The sequence below is a fragment of the Phocoena sinus genome, chromosome 13 (assembly GCF_008692025.1).
Source record: "Phocoena sinus isolate mPhoSin1 chromosome 13, mPhoSin1.pri, whole genome shotgun sequence".
Classification (NCBI taxonomy): domain Eukaryota; kingdom Metazoa; phylum Chordata; class Mammalia; order Artiodactyla; family Phocoenidae; genus Phocoena; species Phocoena sinus.
The window spans coordinates 7,472,951-7,495,869 of record NC_045775.1 but is presented as its reverse complement, the minus strand read 5'-3'; the positions used below and the strand labels follow the sequence as shown (position 1 = coordinate 7,495,869).

Here is a 22,919-nt window from a genome sequence, read left to right as displayed (position 1 = left end):
CTGAAATTTCATGGAGGCCGACGGTGAAATATGTTCCCAGATATCACTATCACTGATAACATAATTAAAGTCTAAGATGTTTACCTTTCAGTTGATGTTGGATCTGCAGTGGCAAGTGACCCACCTCATAATGTCGCGAAACATCTGGACCTTATCCAAACTTAGAAATTTGGTAGTATTAATTGGTGGTATTTGGTATTAATTAATTTGGTGGTATTAATTCTAATTAAGAATTAATTCATTTATTCTTTCAGCTTTATTCTTTCAATCCAGGAACTTAGGTTGTACAGTACTGGGAAATTTTCTTAAAAAAAATTTTAAGTAGTCTTTCCCTGCTGTGATTCATGGTCATTTGTTCAAATTGAAGAGTGAAAGATTTGAAAAGCTGACGGGAGGCTCTGAGGTGGAGACAGGGCTCATCAGTCCTGTGTGCTGACCTGGCCAAACTGTTTATTTGGGGAAGCGCCAAGTGGCATCATCTTTCAGCCTTTCTCTCCGCCGCTCCGAGTCTCCTGATTGGAGGGTGGTGGCCTGGCTACCAACGTTCTGAGGACTGAGAGCTACCATCAGGAGGGCTTGGGGTGTCGGGGTGGGTGGCACCTCAGCCCCTCGCCTACACCCCCCTGGTGCCAGGTGCTCCCCTTGCCTCCCCATGCTGTGGCCCCAGCTGGCCACGTCCTCCCCTCCAGAGAAGCCTCCCTCCATTTGGAGACCGCGGGTGCTAGACCTTCCTTTCTTGCTTCTGCAACCTCATCGCTCCTGTTTCCTTTCCTATCCTTCTCATCCTTAAGGATTTGTGTCTTTTTAAAGCCCCTTTTCTATTGTGTTAGTGGGGTTTTAGCAGAGATTAGAAGATGCTCACGTTCAAACCACCGTCTTTACTCAGAAGTCTGCATCACCTTAATTTCATAGATATCATAGCATTGAAAGAATTAACCTGTTTTAAATGTGAAGTGTTTCTCATATATGTCACTGTGTTGGGACAAAATATTGATAATAAGCGTGCTACTCAGGTCTACACATAATACACTTCTTTGAGGCAGGGCTGTGGTATGAACAGTACTTTAAGATGTTTCCTAAATTCCAGTGGCAAGTGTTCGGCATATGTACATGTGTATTTATAGGGCAGATCGCTAGCCAGACGCTCATGAACTACTGCAGAACATCAATAACTACATCTCATCCTACTTCTTTTTTTTTTTTTTAAGACAGCTGTGAAAACAAACAGACTAGGAAACTCTGATGGAAATATTTTTACAGCTGGGTTAGAAGAGTTTGTATTTTATATTCTTCTAAGGCATACTTTAGGCAATGCAACTTATTTGTTTTAAATTAAGGGAAAAAAGAATACTAGCCAACATATCCTTTTTTAACACATTTCTCAGTTATTTGTTAAATGTGATTATTTAATAATACAGTAAGATGAAAAAGAAAAGATTTCCCTTGGGATTTACATATATATACATGAAACCTGAAAATGTGTAACAGGCCAATAGCTATTCATGTGGTCTTTGGCAGTACTATGTATCCTGTGTTTACAGGTAACTCTAAAATTTATCCAGATTATCCCCCTCTTCTCTCCTGAGTCCTGGTGCCTTGATATTAGGCACCTAATGGTGTCCGTCAGAATCCAGATGATGTTCTCCTTGAGCCGTAGACTGAGTTAACCAGCCTTAAATGGAACATAATTTCTTTTTTTGATCTTCAAACAATTGGACTTTATTTTTTATTTATTTTTTTAACATCTTTATTGGAGTATAATTGCTTTACAATGTTGTGTTAGTTTCTGCTTTATAACAAAGTGAATCAGTTATACATATACATATGGAACATAATTTCTTTAACTTTTCTCATGCACTGGATATTTTTTTAAGACAGTTTTTACTTTAGAACAGTTTTACGTTCACAGCGAAATCAAGAGGAGGGTACAGAGATTTCCCATATACCCCTGCCCGGACACGTGCGTAATCCCCCCTCCCCCCATTAATATCTCCCACCAGAGGGAACATTTGTTACAATCGATGGACCTACATTGATGCATCATAATCCCCAGAAGCCCACAGTTTACATTAGGGTTTACTCTTGGGGTTGTTCATTCCACGGTTTTGGACAAATGTATAGTGACACATATCCACTATTAGAACATCAGAATATTTTCACATCCCCTCAAATCCTCTGTGCTCCACCTGTTCACCCCTTCCTCCTGAGCCCTGGCAACCACTGATCTTTTTACCGTCTCCATTGTTTTACCTTTTCTACAGGGTCATATGGTTGGGATCGTAGCCTTTTCATATTGGCTTCTTTCTGCTTAGTAATATGCATTTAGGGTCCCTCCATGTCTTTTTGTGGCTGAAAACCTTACTTCTTTTTAGCACTAAGTAATACTCAGTTGCTTAAATGTACCACGGTGTACTTACTACTTAGCTACTGGGGGATGTCTTGGTTTCTTGGTACATAATTTCTTGTCCTTTATTCCACCCTATGCCTCTTTTTCTGATCATCTCCAGTGATGGATCCTGACTTACTGTATCACCAGCTTTCTAGTGACTTAAGCTAGACCCTTGAGAAAAATTTTTAACCCTCTTTTTCAGTCTTCCTCCTCCCATCTCATCTGTAGCTGTATCTATCAGTTCGAACTTAGAAGTGTATCTCACTATCATCCTTTCCTAAAACACCCTTAGATTGCAGTTGCCCTAATTCAGGCCCTGTCTCTTTTCCCAGTTTCCTCAAGAGGCCTCTTCGTCTTCCTCATGACTCTGGTTTCTCCCTCAACAGCCCACATGTAGCACGCCGCTGCGGAATCGCAAAGCAGGCTTCTTTTTGTCATCTGAGATTCTTTTTTTTTTTAAATTAATTTATTTATTTATTATTTTGGGCTGCATTTGGTCTTTGTTGCTGCGTGCGGGCTTTCTCTAGTTGCGGCGAGCACGGGCTACTCTTCGTTGCAGTGCGTGGGATTCTCATTGCGGTAGCTTCTCTTGTTGTGGAGCACGGGCTCTAGGTGCATGGGCTTCAGTAGTTGTGGCACGCGGGCTCAGTAGTTGTGGCTCGTGGGCTCTAGAGCACAGGCTCAGCAGTTGTGGCGCGTGGGCTTAGTTGCTCCGCGGCATTTGGGACCTTCCCAGACCAGGGCTCGAACCCGTGTCCCCTGCATTGGCAGGCGGATTCTTAACCACTGTGCCACCAGGGAAGCCCTGTCATCTGAGATTCTTGACGCACTTTTCTGTCTGTATCTTTCCTCCTTATCCTCTTCTTCCCTAATAGTTTCCCCTTACCTGCAGAATAATGTCACGGTATTTAAAATCCTTTACAATCTGGCCTGATCAGGAATTGCTTTTTCAAATTTTGCCATTATCCTTGCATTATCAGACTGTTTACCACTCCTCAGTTGTCTGGAAATGTTCTTCCCAAATTTCTATCTGTTGAAAACTCCCCATCTTCTAAGCTTCCTCCCCGATGCATATCCCCTGTGAACCCTTCTGAGGTGTACCTTATTGGAGTTACTTTTTACCTCTCTGCTCCTAGAGCACTTCCAGCTCTGTGTAGCATCCTTTTTAAGGTGCCTTGTAGCATAGAGGTTTGTTTGTTTTTTGCTCATTAGGTTGTGAATGCCTTGGGATCAGGAACTAGAACTTACTATCTTTGTTTTTTCCTTGAACCTAAATCTGTCTTGGAAATGATACTTAGTCAGGGAAGACTTCGATATATCTCAAATATATATTCAGTATATCATAGAATTTTAGTAAGGGTTTATCAGATTTTAGGTACACACAGGTAATAAATAGCCCAAGTTCCTTAATGTCTCATGGTTTACCAATTTTTTGTGTAGCTCAGCTATACAACATTCTGACCTCAACTACTTACAACCTTATTTACTCCCAATAGTGGAGAAGCAGCCAGTAAAATAAAGTGTGTTAAGTAGAGCCATAGTTTACCACAAACAGGTTCATTTTTTCCAGCCTGTGCTTAGGCTGTTTACTTTACAAACCATGTTAAGTAGGTTAATTTATCTTGTTTCCAAGCCTATTGCAGATAAGGAACAATAGGAGAGCCCTGAGTGTATAAGATTATCATCTGTTTACGTGAACAGATAAATTTACAGTACATTCTAGAAAATGTTTCTGTTCAGAGTGGTATAAATAAAAGGGAATGCAGTGTCAGTCCTGAGCTATCCCAAATGGGTCTCAACAGTAAAGTTTTATTATGTCAGAATCGTAGCGTCTCACATTATATCCTTTGAGAACAATTAAATGGCCTAGGAGAAAAAGATCGATGAGGCTGTCCTATGAGGGAAGGAAATATCCCTTAGGTTTCCGAATAACTCAGAGTCAGTAAACTTACACCACCAGCTCCCCACCTTGTTCATTCTTGACTTATGATTGATGCAACTTCCTCTCCCGGTTTTAGAATATGAAGTTGAAAGTCTCACTAATTTTCATTCAGTATAGTAGCTATGCTTAAAAAGCCACGTTTCAAAAACATGTATTTTCTTGAAAACTGTTTTTGCACCAAAAAATGTTAATTGAAGAAAATTCTTTCTAATGTATTAAGCGTAAAGTTAGGCCAGAAGACTCAGTCTTAGCTCATTGTGTGCATCGGCCAACTAATACATATTTTCTGTGAAATGGGTGAATCGAATTTGATTGTGGGTAAGAGATAAGCAGTTAGAAAGTTCTGGAAACTGATTCTTTTAACAATTTCATAATAATTTAATAAGTTGTGCTTTATGTAGCTTATTAATTTATTATCGAGTAAAATGTTTTTAAGCCATCTTTCTGGTCAGATTTTATTACAGTATTAACTTTAAATTTTGACATTCTTTTTCTTATAGAGCCTTCCTAATATTCTCACCGATGATCGATTTAAAGTTATGTTTGAGAACCCTGACTTCCAAGTAGACGAAGAGAGTGAAGAATTTAGGCTTTTGAATCCACTTGTTTCCAAAATTAGTGAAAAAAGGAAGAAGAAACTAAGACTCTTAGAGCAACAGGAACCTCATGAAAAGGTAACGTACTCTTTATCATTTAGAATTTGCTCCTGTTTGTTTAAAATAAAGTTCTCTGTGTAGGTTGGAAGAGTCTTTGAACAAACTTGAGCTGTAATTTGTTTGACCTTCAGCTTAGGAATATATCTTATTTAATTAAAGATGTTTTTTCCGATGCATGCAGGGTCACGTACTCTGATGGGCTAATGCTATTTAAAAGAAAATAGTGGGTCAGTGTTTTGGGTTGGGGGAGAGGAGCTGCTTCTTACTATTTTTATTTTCAGGAAGAGGAGGAAGAACCGGAAGGAAAACCAAGTGATGCAGAAAGTTCTGAGAGTTCGGATGATGACAAAGACTGGGTTGCAGAGGTCAGGAGACAGCGCCGACTTCTCCAACAGGAGGAAAAAGTGAAGCGGCAGGAACGGCTCAGGGAGGACCGGCAGACAGTCCTCAAGCCCCAGTTTTACGAGATCAAAGCAGGCGAAGAATTCAGAAGCTTCAGAGATTCTGCCACAAAGCAGAAGCTGATGAAGTGAGTAGCACAGCCTTCAGTGAAGGTTCGTCGAGTTGTCCCAGCCTTGCTTTTCTCCTTGCCCTAAAGGTGGCGTTTGGATCTTTGGAGTTAATGTGAGGGAAGCACCACAAGGCCTGAGGGGAAATACACTGGTCTTTACTGTGATTATTTTTAACAATTTTTTGAGGTATAGTTTACATACAATATAAGGTGCAGGGTGTGGCCCCATGAGTATTGGTAAATATATACGTTGGAGCACTTTTATACTGCAGAAGCCACACTCTTAAATTACGGTGGTAATTAAGAGGTAGCAGCTTCTTTAACAGAAAGTTATTTTTAAAAGTTAGAATTTCAGTTATGTTTACCCTCATTGTAGTTTACCTGATTATTAAAAAGGTCACTTGGAAAATTTGCCAGGAATTTTAAGCCTTTTGTAGGAAAACTGAGAGATCAGAAAGAGTGGTATTCTAGGATAGTCGAATACATAGAGACAGAAAGTAGAATGGTGGTTGCCAGCGGTTGAGGGGTGGGGAGACATTGCTTAATGAGATACAGAGTTTCAATTTAGAATGATAAGAAAGTTCTAGAAATGGACAGTGGTAATGGTTGCACAATGGTGTGAATATCCACTGAACTGTTCACTGAAAAATGGTTAACATGGTGATTTTTATGTTATATATATTTTACCACAATTAAAAAATCAACCTTAAAAGAAATGGTATTATTTGAACAGTTTCAGTTGTCAAGTGTCTAAGTAAGGAACTAGCTGGGTATGTAAGCCCAAAACGTGTATGAGCTCTAAGTCACCCAAGTCTCTGCTTTGAGAATTTCTAGGCTGAGTATTGATGTACAGGACTTGGATCGATAGCCAATCAGAGTAGATGACCTCGTAAGAAGAGCCTAAAGGCCTGGGGAGCCAAGGAAAGGTGGGGAGGAGGAGGGCCCGAGCAAGACAGGTGAGGCATTAGGTCAGGGGCGGTACCAGCTCTGCACCCTGTACTTCTCTAGCCCCCACCTTCCCGTTTTGAAAAATGTGGTTTTTCAGACGGAAGAAGGGGGAAAAGGTGGGGAGGATATTGATAGACAGGCTGACTTGTTTCTGGAATGGAGATGTGCCTGTTCATCTTTATTTCAGCAGTTTCTCACAAATATCTGGGAAACCAAATGATGAGCAAACCCTTCAACCTAGATCCAGGAGCACCTAGAAATTCTGGTTCTGACTAACAAAAGAGATGTTGGTAGACAAAGAATCTAGTAATAGGCTTAATACCTTTTGAAGACATTTTCTTTACCTACCAACCTCACTTTTTTTTTTCATAACAACTTTCTTGAAATGTAGTTTGTATAACATACAGGTCACGTACTTAAAGTGTGTAAGTCGTTGGTTTTTAGCCTATTCACAGGGTTCTGCGACCACCACCACAGTCAGTTTTAAAGCATTTTCATTACCCCCAAACAAAATTCCTTACCCCGTTGGTATTCACCCCCATTTACCCCGTCCCATCCCTGGGCATCCACTAATCTATTCTCTATCTCTATAGATTTGCCTATTCTGACATTTCTTTTTTCCCTTAATGTTTGTTTATTTATTATTTGGCTGCGTCTGGTCTTATTTGGGGCATGCGGGCTTCTCTCCAGTCGAGGTGCATGGGCTCCAGAGCATGGGGGCTCAGTAGTTGTGGCGCACAGGCTTAGTTGCCCCGCGGCATGTGGGATCTTAGTTCCCCGACCGGGGATCGAACCCACGTCCCCTGCATTGGAAGGCAGACTCTTAACCACTGGACCACCAGGGAAGTCCCTGACATTTCATACAAATGGAATCATATAGTATGTGGTGTTTTGTCCAACTGCTTTTACTTGGCATAATGTTTTACATGTTCATCCATGTTGTAGTATGTGTCAGTACTTCATTAGTTTTTATTGCCAGATAATATTCCAGGGTATGGATATACCACATTTTATTTATCCATTTATCAGTTGAAGGATATTTATGTTGTTTCCAGTTTTTGCCTATCACAGATAATGGTACTGTGAACATTTGTGTATGTGTTTGCATGGACATATGTTTTCATTTCTCCCGGCTGCGTACCTAGGAGTGGGATTGTTGGTCCCTTGGTAACGTTGTGTCTAACCTGAGAAACTGCCGCACTGCTTTCCAAAGAGGCTTCTTCATTTTACCTTCCAACAGCAATGTGTGCAACCTCGCTTTTTACGTAGCCGTCACGCGTAGATTTTTATCTGGAGTCCTACTCAGAAGCAGAGGGAAGACTGCTTGTTTTCAGTATTCTGATTCCGTGGAGTGAATTTCTTTTTAGGTTATCTGCTGTTTTTGTCTTGCATTATTTACCCCTAGCTCCTGGATCAGTACCTAGACCCGAGTAGGCACTTGATAAATCCTTGTGAGAGTGTGAATCTTCTGTGCCTTTCCTACATGTCAGGCAACTCTGGAAGTTTACCCTTTCAAGATCTGCTGAAAAAGAACTCATTTACCTGAAACCCAGGAAAATCTGGGAGCAGTTGTTTTCAGGGTAACCATGGTAACAGGAAGCCACAATTTGGGGGTGGGAGACATGACTAAACTCACTGACATTCTTGCTTTGCCTGTGGGTCGTAGTAGGATATTAATGTAAAAAACAAAAGGGATGAAAATTTAGTATTTAATGATAAATAATAGCTAAGTTAATGCCCTGCAGTTAAACGTTCTTACTAAGTTAAACGTCAGGAAGTTAAACAATTGTTTTGAGAAGAGGAGCTATGTGAGTGACGATACTTACACAAGCTTAAAAGCCAAATCCAGTTGCTTAAAGTAATGACCCTTTGGTATGAACAGCCTGCAGTTGGCTGGCGTTTGGGCACATACTGCTTACTGAACTCTGGTCTTGACCGGATTATTCTGGCAAATTCTGAACTTGTAATATTTTAATGTTATTTAATGAAGCAATGAACCATTTATCCTTCAGACAGCTATAGTGATTCCTTATGTTTATTCTGTGAGTTACCACAAGGCGACCAACAAGACACAACATCAGAAGCAAGTGTATTATGTTTAAAAGTTCACTTGGACTTGCCCAACCTTAAAACCATTTCTGTAAAGGGAAAAGTGAAGAGTGAATCCTGACCGGGTGCTTGAGTGAGTCCTCTGCTTGACGTAGTAACAAGGCTTTAGGTAAATGCACATGTCTGTCAGCACCTTTTCATATGCCTTCCAGTACGCTGCACTTCGTTTGTGTGTCTGCTCATCCACCTGTCAGCCTCCCCACCCACCCATTCATCAGTCAGTCAGTCATCGGGTGCCTCATGTGAGCAAAGTGCTGTTCTAGGCCCGGGGGCTGGAAAGGAAAAGCACAGCTCACATGCCCGCTGCCTTCCCACTCTCGCTGACACTGTGAGCTGTTCAGGGGCCTGGGGAACGTGTACAAGGAAGAAAGAGGGTCAGTTTTTAGAGATTTGAGGGCGTCTTTATTAGAGGTCCTATTAAAACTGGTCTCTTGAAAGAAAAAGATGAGCACGGAAAGCAGGTTGGGAAAGCTGGCATTCTAGGCCGAGGGAGCGGCGTGGCGGGAGGACTGCTGTGTGGAAGTGAGGGAAGCGCTCTCGTTGTGCAGCGAGAGCGCAGAGTGAGTGGCAAGGGCACAGCTGATGAGCCGGAGATGCGTGTTAGGCCCCGACCCAGGTCCTGGCGGGCCAGGGAAGGGTTTGGGCTAAGATGAACGTGATCAGATCTGCTCAGCCCCTTCTCCCAACGATGGAAATACTTACACAGTAAAAGCAGTACATGTTTGTTGTAGAAAATAAAAACATAAGCGAAAAAGTCCCTATTTCCCAGGGACTGTTATGAAATACCGCAGTTTTAGAGAGAATGCAGGGAGAAACTGGGCCTGTGAGGTCAGCTCACACACTGCACAGCAGTCCTGGCGGGAAGTGACGAAAGCCTGAAGTGTGGGGTGGAGAGGAGCCTGAGTATTCATAGGTACGTCTAAGAATAAGACACACTACAGCACTGTTTGGTCACTAATTTAATGTCACAGGAGTCAGGGGTGACGTTGAAATGTCTAGCAATGTTGCCACCGAGATAAGGGATACAGAATGAAAAACAAATGTAAGGCTAAAGTATTGAGCCGGGTGTTCAGCACATTAAGTCTGCAAGACCCAAATGTCTTCTTGGTAATGTCCAGCTGACAAATGGCAATGTAGGAGGTGGGCCAGAGACATTGGTGTAAGAGATACCAGCTTCATTGTGGGACTGAAACTGTGGCATAAAAAAGACTTCCCACCATTATGTAGAGGGAGATGAGGGCTAAGAGTGGAGCCCTTGGGAGCAAGTATTTTTCTTGTGTCTGTGATGAAAACCGTACACCTCTCTGACAGCATACAAGTGCATGCAAAGTAACACATATGATTTTAGAGGTGTTGGGAATATATCGCTAGGCTGGGGCTGAGAATTCTGATTTAGAGGGCTGGTAAAGGAGAATGTGGGCAGTAAACATTACTAAGGAGCTGCCCGAGAGGCGGGAGGAAAACGAAAGAGCCAAGCATGGAGAGACTTTCACCGAGAGGGGCGTGGCTCGAATGTCAGGCGGAGCACGGGAGGCCCCGGAATGGAGGTTGGAAAAGGCCATAGGAAGAGTGTCTTATTGCGATGAATTTCTCAGGATTGATGAATGAATGGGAGATGAAAGAATATTGTGAACAATTAGCATAGATGGTTCTCTCAAGACATTGGCAGTGAAAGGAGGGTATTCAGAACCAGTAACTTGATAGGAAAGGGCTTTTAGGCTTGAGAGATGTGGCTGATCAGTACGCGGAGAGGAAGGGGAGAGTGAAGAAATGAGAGACTGGCCTGAATTGGCAGAGCTGAATTAGGTGCACAGTCCGGAGTGAATGGGGCCAGGAGCACCAGTACATCTTCAGAGACAAGGGAGAGAAGTCAGGATGGGTGGAGGTGATTGTGTTTCTGGGTAGAAAGATGGGGAGTTCACGCCGGCTGGCCGCCGTCAGGAATCTGGGCACATCAGCTCTTCAGTTACCTGGGGCAGCCTTGGTCTGCAGTGCGTGATGTAAATATTGGAGGTGTCTGTTGGTAAACCCCAGAGAAAGAGTCCTTGGGATAACTCTCTAAATTTCAGTAGTTGAGGGTAGCTCCTCTTCTTGGGTAATAAATACTACACGCTAGGTGGCCCTTTCAGCCCAATTCATGAAAGCATTCTTTGAAGCACCTACCCTCTGGTAGGTCCTGGAAATTCAAAGATCTTTAAGACATTGTTTGCCTTTGACGACCTCATCTTCTTCACCAGCTACTTTAGTAGCTCTTGGTGAGCCGCTTATCATGTCTGCAAACTTACCCACTTTAAATAACTATGGCCAGTTTTTACTCTTCAGCTAATTTTCTTCACTGACTGTGGATAAGAACTAAAAGAACGCAGTCTCGTTTTTAATATAAACATTTTTAAAATCTAATTTTGAAAGCAGTTTAATTCCAAACTTTCACTTTAAAAAAAAGAGAATCTTTTAATACTCCAGTAATATGTGCTCCAGTAATACACCAGCATATTATCATTGTAATACTTGGGAACACAGGATGAAAGGTGAAAGTCTCTTCTTACCCACACTCCCTTCCTGAGGTCCTGCTCTGGGCGCCTTCTTAGGTTTCAGTCACTCCCGTATATGCACACACTCACGTGTACAGTTCTAGCTTTTCTGCCTTTGACATGAAAGGATCGCACTAACCTTGTTGCTGTTTCACATGTTCTTTTCACTGAACAATAAGTTTTGAAATTTTTTCATGGTAAATACATGGAGGTCTGCCTTATGGCTGCATAAATATTTCATGAAGGGCTTCCCTGGTGGCGCAGTGGTTGGGAGTCCGCCTGCCGATGCAGGGGACACGGGTTCGTGCCCCGGTCCGGGAAGATCCCACATGCCGCGGAGCGGCTGGGCCCGTGAGCCATGGCCGCTGAGCCTGCGCGTCCAGAGCCTGTGCTCCGCAACGGGAGAGGCCACAACAGTGAGAGGCCCGCGTACCGCAAAAAAAAAAAAAAAAAAAAAAAAAAAATGTCATAGGTTGGATGGGCCATGCTATCTAATTTTGGATGTTTAGGTTGTTTCTTGTTTTTCTCTTCCTTTCTCACAGTTATAAATGCATACACATGCGCAAGAATTTCTTTAGACTGCCTTACCTAGTGATGGAATTTGCTGGACCAAAAGAGGTGTGTGATCAGTTTGGCCAGATCGGCCTCCAGAAGGGCTTTGGGCCCTTTGCCCTCTTGCCAGGGTGCCTGTTTCCCCACACTTGCAACAACAGTGGATATCAGGGATCTTCTAAAAATTTTAACTGAGCTGCACGTTGAGATAACCGATCTCGTGGTTGCTTGAACTTATATCTGCTGAGATAGAGGCTTTGAAGCCACGAGTGCAAACTGAAAGCACTGAAATAGTTTCCAGTAACCTTGACAGTGTATGTAAATATTTATCAAAGTTATATATTTAAAACGAAGTACTTAAGTTTTAAATACTTCTGTTTCTCCATTCTCTTCTTACTCCCTTTGATGTAGACTGGGGTGATTCCTTTCTGTTAAGCTCATTTCGCTCTTCTCAACGCTGTACTAAAGCAGGTGCCTTTAGGTATGTCTTCCACTCCCCTACCTCCCTTTCCTCACAGAGTGATTTAAAAACTGTGAAGGAGCATTATTTTTAATTAGCTTTAATTAAGGAAATAGATACTAGTGTGTGTGTGTTTTAAAGCCTCAAAGAAGTAAATCATTCAGCTGTCCTGGGCCATCTAATAAATATCTAATTTGATTTTTTTCCCCTCGTAGTTTATGCCCGTTTTTCTTCATTCTTTTAATGCAGCCGCACTGATCGTGTACGTTCTTCCCCCCATACCCTCTCCATCCCATACTGAGTCATTCCTGTCACTTTCCACCTTCTGCAGCCCATGTCTGTCTTCTCAGCAGTCCCCGCAGATGTGGGGGAGTTTTGATCGTCTTGTGACCGGCAGGGGGGTACTTTCTCCCTAAACCTCTTAACTTCACCGTCAGTTACAAAGCAGCCAGAGGCCCGCGACCCGAAGCCTAGACAGGAGGAGGAGCAGGACGGAGGGCCGGCCAGCGCTGGGCGGACGGGAGCAGGACGGGCAGGGGTGGGGGGTTCTGCCTTTTCCTCTAAGGGTACAGTAGACAGTTTTCAGGGGCCTGACTGCGTCTTCAATCCCCTCTGAGCAAATTCACACTTCGGGAATTCAGGCTTCGGGACTGGTGGTTCACAGCCGCTCTCCTCGCGCTGCCTTTAAAGGGAGGGAAGCGGGGCCTGCTTTACTGCAGGAGCCTCTGACCTCGGCCCCTGCGTCTGATCCTGTGCCACGGCTCCTCCTATAGCTCAGGGCTCTCCAAGCAGCCGAGGCAGAACAAGTTTCTGCGGGTGCCCGGCCAGGTACACGGAGAGGAGATCAGAGCTTCTCTGCCGTACCTGCAGGAAATAGGTCACCCTGAAAAGAGTAGTCATTTCCCACAGTTTACTTGAAAAGTCTTTTTCTTCCCAAATTAGTGTTCTCTGTGTACCACCTTGTCTCAGTGGCTCCATACTTACTCAGGATTCCTGTTACCTTTAAAATCTCAGCACTTGGAGCTCTGAAAGGAAAGAACAAAAGTGCAATGAAGGGTTGGAGGAATTTGCAGAGCTGACGTGAGTCACAGGCGTGCCGGAGTCAGTTTACGCGTCACCCTTGAGTTCTGCTCAAGTGAAAAAACGGCGAAACCAAACCTTAATTTCTCATTCAGTTTGTCATGTGGAAGCTTGTCATTTAGAATACTTAGTGGATACATTTCCTGAGCAAACCTTTATAAATCAGGCATGGTCTGACACACGCCTGGAAACCAGGAATTCTTCAGGTGGAGTCCTGGTTTTAGGCTTGAATCCTTCTGTGGCCTGGGGCAAGTCAGAGAACATCGTGCCTCCCTTTGTGCCATCTATAGAGGATAAGCGCTTCTGTCTCAGGGATGTTGAAAGGATTAATTAGTTAGTCTGTTAAGAACCTTGAAGATGAAAAGTACTTTAAAAGTGCTTCCTAATAACATTGCTTAGAAAACAGTGCCACTTTTATGCTAACCACGTTTACGTCTCAAATCATGTAAAGAAGGTATGTTTAGTACTAACTAGTAGTCATAAACTAGAGGTAGGGCTTTCAAAGGTGTAAACGTCAAACATTGGCTTCAGAATTTCAAAGGAGCATCACTTTGTCTAATGGATCACTTAGGAGCTGTGTTCTACTCAGTAATTAGTTACGAAGATCATATTTCAGGAAAAAGAAGACCCTTTCACACAGTGCACACACCCCCTTTTAAATTCAACCAAGTTTTTTCATATTAACTTTTAAAAAGGGGGCACAGTTTTAAGTTGGTGAAAGGAGGATTGGAAAGGGAAGTATATTTACTTTTTTTTGAGGAAGGAACCGATAGAAGAGAAAACCATATTCTTGTTTTTTGTTCCCTCTCTTCTCCCCTCCTAGTTTCATCCCAGGGATATGAGGGTGTTGCTTTTAGCCTTTTCTAGAAGGGCTAGAGCTAACTTTAAAACTTACTCAAGGGGCTTCCCTGGTGGCGCAGTGGTTGAGAGTCCGCCTGCCGATGCAGGGGACATGGGTTCGTGCCCCGGTCCGGGAGGATCCCGCGTGCCGCAGAGCGGCTGGGCCCGTGAGCCATGGCCGCGGAGCCTGTGCTCCACAACGGGAGAAGCCACACAGTGAGAGGCCCGCGTACCGCAAAAAAAAAAAAAAAAAAACTTACTCAAAATGTCTATCTTTAGGCTTAATTCTGTTTTTTCCCTCTAAACCAGCTTAACAATGATCTGATTTTATAATAATACATTATTATAAGAACATTCAATGAAGTGTTGTATAACTGGTACAAAATTCAAATTTAACGTCTTGATTGTTGTAGCTGGCAATCAGTTGCCGGGCACAGCAAACCATAACAGTGACAAAGATTATAAAAAGACCTTAGAAACATGATCAAGAAATGAAATGAAATTGAAATTGGGGCAGATTGTGTCAGAAAGGGTAATTCAGGTAAGAAATTGAAAGGAAAACACCTGGAGAAGTAGCAGTGAATAGGGCTGGATCAGATAGAATTTACCCTCAGTGTAACTGCTTTTGTTCCCTCTGTGTAATCGTCTAGACGAGTATTCACGTTTCAAGTTGGTCATACTGTGGGTGATGAGTGTGGTCCATGAGCTAAGACCGAGTGAGGGACAAATCAGAATTCTCATAGCACTTCTCTGTGGCTCGACCTGGAGAGCTTCCTTTGTGTTGAGTCCTTTGTAGAAGGTGAATGAGTTGCCGAGATGCTCACATACCTAACTCATGCGTGGATTACATATAAAATGCTTTAGCAGCGCAAGTGCCCCTGACTATTACGGTAAATTACGGGCTTCAGAAATATTGCTCCTTTGCGTTTTGGCTTCAGAAATGTGATTTAGTAAGATAAGTAGCAACCATTGAAATATGTGGAACCCCCACTTAAAATATTAAATTAGTGGGTGTCTGGGACAGCCATCGTTTCTACTAGGGATCTGCTGAGTCTGAGTAATGACGGTTGAGTGCCCGCAGTTCTCTCCATGATTGTATTAAACGAATGCCATTTTCTGTCTTTACCAAATTTGTGAAAGATCATTCTTCGTTTGATCAGTTCTAATTAAAACTTGTTTCAAATGGTAAATCAAAACAAAATGCTAATTAATATGTCATTCTCTTAAATTTCCTGCAGTAAAACCCTTGAAGACCGGTTGAAACTCGAAGCGAAAAATGGGACATTGAGTGTATCGGACACCACGGTTGGCAGCAAACAATTGACATTTACATTAAAGAAGGTAAGTTGCTTTTTAATGTTCTTTTTTAATTTATAGAAGCAAAATAGGCCTCCAGTAGTGTTGTGTGTGACCTCAGAGCTGCCTTCCCAGGCTTTTCCCCTGTTGAGGAGCTGTGTTCTCTTCAGGCATTTTTCCTGCAGCCAGGACCTGTCCTGGGCCACAAGCACACGGCTTGGCCTCGGCAGAGCTGGCGTGTTTCTGGTGTCCTGAGGGAGACAGGGCCTCAGTGACCCCAGGCTTGGTACTGTTGGTGAGGAGCTGCCGTGTGGTTTCTGGGTGGCTGGACCACCTGAATAGGGCCTTCTAAAGCACAAGTCGTGACCTCCTGCGGTATAATGGAATAGTTCAGGCTCACGTGGACTTAAAGGAGATCAAGAACTGGTGAGTTCTGATGTGTTCATGGCAGTAAGATCAGCTTGTCCAGGGTAGGTAGTTTCTGTCGGTAGTACGTTATTCTGAACTGACTTATAACAGTCATTTCTTCAGCCGGCTTTGATGATGCCTGGTACCCATTGAAGGAGGAATAAGCTGCTTTAAATATTTGCTAGGAACTCATGGGTGAAGCTCTTGCCAAGTCTTGGCTCCCTGCGCACCGATGCCGAATACAAATACAGAGGTTTGGAAGATAAGGAGTGGAGAGGCTTTTTATTTTCTTTGCCAGGCAAAGGGAAGACACAATAGGCTAGCGCCTCAAGAACTGTGCCCCCCCTTCCCGGGGAGTTACAGGGATTCTTATAGGGGAGTTCGCAGTCCGAAGTGCGTGATAAGGGTCAAAATGGTGAAGGTCTTACATTCTTCTTCTTCTTGCATTATTTCAAGACAGTCCCCACTGGAGTCAGGCAACCGGTAATTGGGTCCAGCAGCCCGGTAATTGGGTCCGTTAGTCTCTGGGTTATCGGTCTGTGACCTCCTTTCTGAAGTGCAAGCGGCTACAAGGGGTGATTTGCTACAAGAGATTACAGGGGGAGCAAATACCAGGTGTAGAATGTAAATTACACAGGATTAGGGGTGACAGGTTAGCTTTGTGAAGGACAGATCTAACTACAGACACTACAGATTAGTAACAGTTAAAATAAAACTAGGATTGATTAACTCTTTCAGCCAGGTTATGTTTCTTCTCTAGCCTGTTCACTGTTCCCTTTATTTTTCTTTGTTCTCAGGAGAGGGAAAACTTCATTTCTATTTTTGCTACATGGTTTTATTTGTCAATTTTTTTTTCTCATTTAGTCAATCTTCCTTAATATACATTGTCTCCAAGAGGGAAGGAGTGACAAAGACTCCTCCTCTGATTCTTTTTTAAAATTGAGTTCTAATTCACATATCATAAAATTCATCCTTTTAAAGTGTACATACAGTTCAGAGGTTTTAGTATATTCACCAAGTTGGGTGTTCATTACCACTGTCTAAATCTGGAACATCCTCATCGCCCCAGAAGGAAACCCCGTGTGCAATCACCCCGTACTCACATCTCCCCTGCCTAGGGATTTGCCTGTTCTAGACACTGTATATAAATAGAATCATACAACATGTTTTCTTTTGCGACCAGCTTCTTTCACCTTAGCATGTTTTAAAGATTAATCCATGTTGTAGCGTGTGTAAGAACTTCATTCCTCTTTATGACTGATATTTCATTGTGTGGATATACCACATTTTGCTTATCCTTTAATCTGTTGATGGACACTTGGGTTGGGTTTTTTTTTGTTGTTATTATGAATAATGCTGTTGTGAAAATTCAGGCCTATGTTTCTGCACGGACTCATGTTTTTATTGCTCTTGGGTATATACCTAGGAATGGAGTTGCTGGGCCATATGATAACTGTTTAACTTTTTGAGGAACGGCTAGACTGTTTCCCAAAGCGGTGGCACCATTCTACATTCCCACCCACAGTGCATTTTATCCCCTTCCTTGCCAACACTTGTTATTGTTCGTCTTTTTTATTGTTGCCATCCTAGTGGGTGTGAAGTGGTATCTCATTATGGTTTTGATTTACATTTTCCTGGTGACTAATGAGGGTAGAGCATCTTTTAATGTGCTTATTGGCCATTTGTATATTTTCTTTGGAGAAATGTCTGTTCACATCCTCTCCCATTAATCTCTGATTCTTTGACAGTTCTCTTGGTGTCATCAGGAGGCTTGGCAAATGATAAGGACATTTTTTTTCTTAGTTACCATCCATTATCCATTGTATTAGATACAATAAAAAGAAAAAGCAAAAAAAAGAAGAAAAGTTGTTTTTTCCTTGTGATGAGAACTCTTAGGATTTACTGTCTTAACACTTTCATGTGTGTAATATAATACAGCAGTGTTAGCTAACTGGAAGTTTGTATCTTTTGACCACCTTTCTCCAAGTCCCCCCTCCTCCCACCCCACCTCAGAACATCTTTATTATAAGTGTAAGAAGCTTTTCAGTTAAATTTGCCTCCATTTAGAGCAAATTTGCACTCTTACACTTCTCATTTAAATAAGCCAAAACTGGCTCTGTGTTCAGGTGAACTAACTGTGCCTGCACCTAGTTTCTTAGAAATTCTCTGTGTACCGTCAAACATTTCCCGATTCCCCCTGAAGTCCAAGAGGCCGAGGGGGCATCAGGCGCACGGCAGCTGTGGGAGGACCTCTGGCTCGCGGCTGCCCTGGCCCTGCGCTCCCTCTGTGGCATGGAGTGAGCTTCAAGGAGGATGCATGCCCACTCCTTTCCCACTTTTTCCCCTTAATTGGAAGGTACTGAGTTGAATATCAGGTTGTAATTCGTGGTAAAGTGAAAATAAGATGGTTCTGATTTTCTTGGGTGTTTTTCCCCCTGAAAACAAAAGCAACACTGAGTAAAAAGTACTTAACACAGCCTCGTGGTTGAGTCCAGCAGAGGCTTGGAAACTATTCTCGGGGATGCATCAATTGGTGTTTGGCTTATGCCTGTTTTATCATTTGGCTAACAGAATTTTAACTATTAAGTCTTAGTTTTACTTAAGAATATTTAGGGAATTGTTTGTATATTTGTTTATACAGATCGTTTTATACTAGGGGTACAATATAGTCAGGTAAGATCTCGAGTTTTCCCAGTATTTTCATATGTGAATCAAATTGAGGGAGAAAACCTATGCTTTAATATTATTTAAAATTGTGAGGTGGCAAAACTGGGATTAGGTCCCAGATCCTGTTTCAAATGTCCTGTAGTTCAGTCCCTCAGGGGCCCTAGGCCGCTGCTAGTACGAGGGTGTGGGTTTGTGTTCATCCTCCCCTGTCTCTGTGACAGGGCTGCTGTGGCTGTAGGGGAGGGAGTCGGGACAGGAACAAGGAGGGGAGTGAGCTAGTTGGCTCTTCAGTCATAGCAAATGGGTCACATGGTGGCGACGTCTTCCAAATACAGCCTCTTTTCAGAAGGGGGCTGATGAGAGGTTTTTCTGGACAGGGGTTTGTCTGCAGGACGATCGCTCTTGCATATGAGCTCCTGCTTAGGCTCCTGCCTTGTGGGAACCAGTGGGCAGGGCTTCGTGGAAAGGGGCTTTGCCACTGGACACATAAGGGAAATCTACTACTGATGTCTGTATTAGAGACGCATAACAGCACCTGACTTAAAAGCCCCACCCAGAACACCTTGTTCATCTTTATTTTATTTTCCCAAAGTTATTTGGACAAGAAGCACTTTTTTTAGGGATACTTTTTTTAAAAAATAAATATATTTATTTATTTTTGGCTGCGTTGGGTCTTTGTTGCTGCGTGTGGGCTTTCTCTAGTTGCAGTGACTGGGGGCTACTCTTTGTTGCAGTGTGCGGGCTTCTCGTTGCAGTGTGCGGGCTTCTCATCGCGGTGGCTTCTCCTGTTGTGCGGAGCCGGGCTCTAGGTGCACGGGCTTCAGTAGTTGCGGCATGAAGGCTCACTAGTTGTGACTCGTGGGCTCTAGAGCTCAGGCTCAGTAGTCGTGGTGCACGGGCTTAGTTGCTCCGCGGCATGTGGGATCTTCCCGGACCAGGGCTCGAACCTGTGTCGCCTGCATTGTCAGGTGGATTCTTAACCACTGTGCCACCAGGGAAGCCCTAGGGATACTTTTTAACATGCAAAAACAAATTCACTGACTTCACAGGGGTCTTGATGACACCGTTATTTGGTCTGCTAGGGAGTATGCAGTTTCCCTCGGGGTTTCTGACTTTTCCGTTAACAAATGTGTATCAAATACCTGCTCTGTGCCACATTCTGGGGATACACAGAACAAGACAGACTTGGTCTTTGCCACCACAGTCCTCAGGCTATACAGGGGGATACACACACAGTCACATCACTGTAATGTGGGACGTGCTCCCAGGGAGGCCCGGGGCTGTGAGTGTCAGGGACCTGGCCTGGACCATGGAGTGTGGGGCAGATGAGTGAGGGACAGGCTGGATCTTAGAGTCAGGTCAGAGCCTGGGTGGGGCAGGCAGGGTTCCAGGCGCGCTCGGGGATCTGAAGGCGCCTATGCGTGCGAAACAGCCATCTTGGGGAGGGGAACTGTGGCTTTGGGTGTAACTAGAAAGACGTGTAGAGTTGTCCTGTGGGGCCTGGTGAGTAGGTCATGTTCAATTTTAACCTCAATCCTAAGAGCCGTGGAAAGTTATTGAAAAGTTCTAGTTAGCAGAAGACTACATACTGTTTTTATTTTTAAAAAGTCCTGTGGCTGGAGGCTCCTCCCCTGCAGTGAGGGGCCCGTGGGGTGCGGACGGCACCCCGACCTGGGACGGGGCCAAGGTAGAGCCAAGGGGAGGAGTACACAGGGCAGGCTTTATTGTGAAAAGGCTTTGCAAAAATGGTAATAGTCAGAAAAAGAACTTAAATAATTATTCGGAATCTCTAAGGGTCTCCTAGAATAGGGGCGATTCATCTCTTTTTGGTCTTATAAATTGCTTTCCTTTCTCACGATTCCCTCACCTTCCAACTCTTTAAAATATTGAATGATACCAGCTGGAAGTGAACACAGGGACTTTCTCTTCAAGACTAAAATACAAATAGTATTTTCAGGTGCATGGAAAATACAGGTCACAGGCAGGCAGGCTGCGTACGTAGGTATCTATAAGGCAGTGTTTTTCAACCTTTAAAAATTTGTCCCTGCCCTGCTTTCACAGTTACCTTCTGTCAGTCCCACCGGCTAAGATTTTTTGTTTTGAGCTTCATGGTGAGGAGTTTGTATTACCCAAACCACCAGAAGTGTTTTTAAAACGCTGTAGCCCTTACTTCATTGCGGACTCTGCGTTGAAACTCCTCTCTTTTAAGAATTTCTGCTAAACGTAGTGAAACTGTTTGGAGGAGGTCTGGCTCTCGCCTGGGTGCTGAGAACGGTGCCTTTCAAGCAGCCCGCCTAGAACCCACGCGCCCGTTCCAGCCATGAACTTGCGACTGACGTGTCTGCCGAGCCTTTATCAGCATTTAATGGTAGATCTCTGCCTTTCAAGGGGAGTTTGACTTTCTGGAAATAGCCAAAAACTCTTTGGAACCAGCTCTGGAGACTGAACGCTTAATCATGGGTGGGTTATTATACGCTTTCAGGACACAGAAGTACTTTTGTGTCTTTAAGACAGTCTGAGTAAACTAATGAATGTCTCTGGCTTGTAAACGAAAGACAGTTCTACGTGAGAAGTCGTGGACATGTTGAAAGCAATAGCGTCCTCTTAAAATTGGCTCTCCTGGGAGGGGCCGTGTTGTGTGGGGAGTTGGAAAGCCAGCCTCAGACTGTGTGGTTTAGACCCGTGTGTCAAGGCCGTTCTCTTACCCAGGGGTTTAGGGTTTCAGGTTTCACAATGACCGTAAAGGTTGGCCCTCGTCCTGCTGTCCCTGCCGGAGCAGGGCAGTGGTTGGTGGTTGTGCTGTTGGCGTTCTGACGGCCACAGAAAAGGGGTGTTGGCCTTCCCTTTCTCTTTCTCTCTCCTCATTTAATCTTCTCTTTTAGTCGGAACAGCAGAAGCAGCAGCAGGAGGCGGTGAAACTGCACCGACAAGAGAGGAAGACCCTCCGCCGTTCGGCCGGTCACCTGACGTCCAGGCCCAGGCGAGGACGGCCGTGCCACTGAGTCTGGCACCGATCCCACACGTGGTTTGGAGGAGCTTGCCTCCCCTGCTTGACCATCATTAGAGGGTGTTGTCTGCGCCGGGGACGCACGCTCCCGGAGCCCCGCGGAAACCCTCGCTGCGTCTGCAGGGGTCGACGTCTGGCAGCCGGTCCCAGGCCTCTGGTCAGACTGCGGGGCTGCGCCCGCTGGCCATGCGGCACCCCCAGGGCTCCCCGAGCACATTGTCCCTTTCCCCGGTTTTAATCAAGTAAGCGAGGTGGTTGGTTTTGAATATTGTGAAACGTGCACCGTGACATGAGAGGTTCTCTTGTGCTGAAAACCAGGACTAACGGTCTTCCAGAAACTTTCTTGCACTGCCTGCCACCATCCATGAGTCAACCACCCCGAGATGCCATTCCTGTCTTGCCTGACTTGTGAGCGTCGGTCGTGTTTATGTTTATAAGGATATGCTGGTAGCTGTGTTGCTTGTTTATGTGTTAGTTTGGGATTTTTTAAAATATATTTTTATACCAAGAGAATATAAAGTAATGGTAATAACAGTCTAAAACAAGAAGTGGAAGCTACTGGATATTCTTTTAACTTGGCACAAGATTAAATACAGATTTTTTTTTTATTATTCTGTTTCTTAAGTGTAATTAGAGACATACTGGCTGGAGAAAATGTTTATAAAAATAAATGCTTTCATTTGAACAGCTTCTTGGAGAGAGACCCATTCCTTGAGTTAATTTGAAAAATAACTTTGGTTTCCTTAGTTTTTTGTGTATGGATGTGATTTTGGAGATGCATTTCTTTATGTACAACTGGGATAGTGACTCTTTGGATTGTAAATGATGGAATCTAACTTGAAATGCTGTGAGCCAAGAGGCAAAGGCGTTAATTAACACAGCCAGGCTGTCGAGCCTTTAGCTGCCTCGGGACACCTGGATCCAGGCCTTCCAAACTCAGGCCCGTCTGCCCTCCTTTCTTTTCTCCCTCCTGTTTCAACATGACTCCTGTTTGCTCAGGTCTCCCCTCTTCTCTTCCTATACCCCCTCCCCGTTATATCTCCGCTTCTGTGCAGACTGGCCTGCTCCCCCAGGCAGGGAACGGCATGGGTCACACTGTTACCTCTGTGGTCTGAGAGAGTAGGCGTGCGCGCACGCGCGCGTGTGTGTGTGTGTGTGTGTGTGTGACAGACACGGTCACCAGAAAGAGACTCTGGTTACATGGGCAGCCAACCCAAATTGTGTTGTGATACCAGAGGGTCCCGCACCTGTTTGGTACTTTCCTTTCTCAGCTCGTCCGCTAAGCTATGCACGGGGCTTCAGCTCTCTGTGGCTCGCTTTTCTGTCTCCCACGCTGCTGTCTTCAGGAGCTGGGAGTTTGAGAAGAACTTAAAGGACACTGCCAACTGGAGTTTGTCCCCAGGGGTTGAGGGTTGTGCTCCAGACCTGTTTCCTGGAGTCAGGCTCTTCTGTACATACACCTGGCCTTCCCGGGCCCCCTTTTCCTTCTTTGGGGCCCTCCGTGTGACGTGGGGTGCCAGTAT

General features: G+C 44.1%; 1 protein-coding gene across 3 annotated transcripts in view; it reads left to right on the top strand.

Moving 5' to 3' along the window:
* Positions 1–22,093, top strand: part of NOL10 (nucleolar protein 10) — an 88,516-nt gene extending 66,423 nt beyond the window's left edge. For 2 of the 3 annotated variants that reach the window (XR_004352939.1, XM_032653309.1), the window contains 4 exons: positions 4,832–5,005; positions 5,269–5,516; positions 15,257–15,359; positions 21,272–22,093. Coding sequence is in view for 1 of the 3 variants with exons in the window: in XM_032653309.1 (XP_032509200.1) it covers positions 4,832–5,005; positions 5,269–5,516; positions 15,257–15,359; positions 21,272–21,391 (645 nt within the window). In the remaining 2 variants the exon portion in view is untranslated. Of the gene's footprint in view, positions 1–4,831; positions 5,006–5,268; positions 5,542–15,256; positions 15,360–21,271 lie in introns of all 3 variants that reach the window. The other variant, XR_004352938.1, reaches the window with a different exon arrangement.
* Positions 22,094–22,919: the final 826 nt, after the last annotated feature.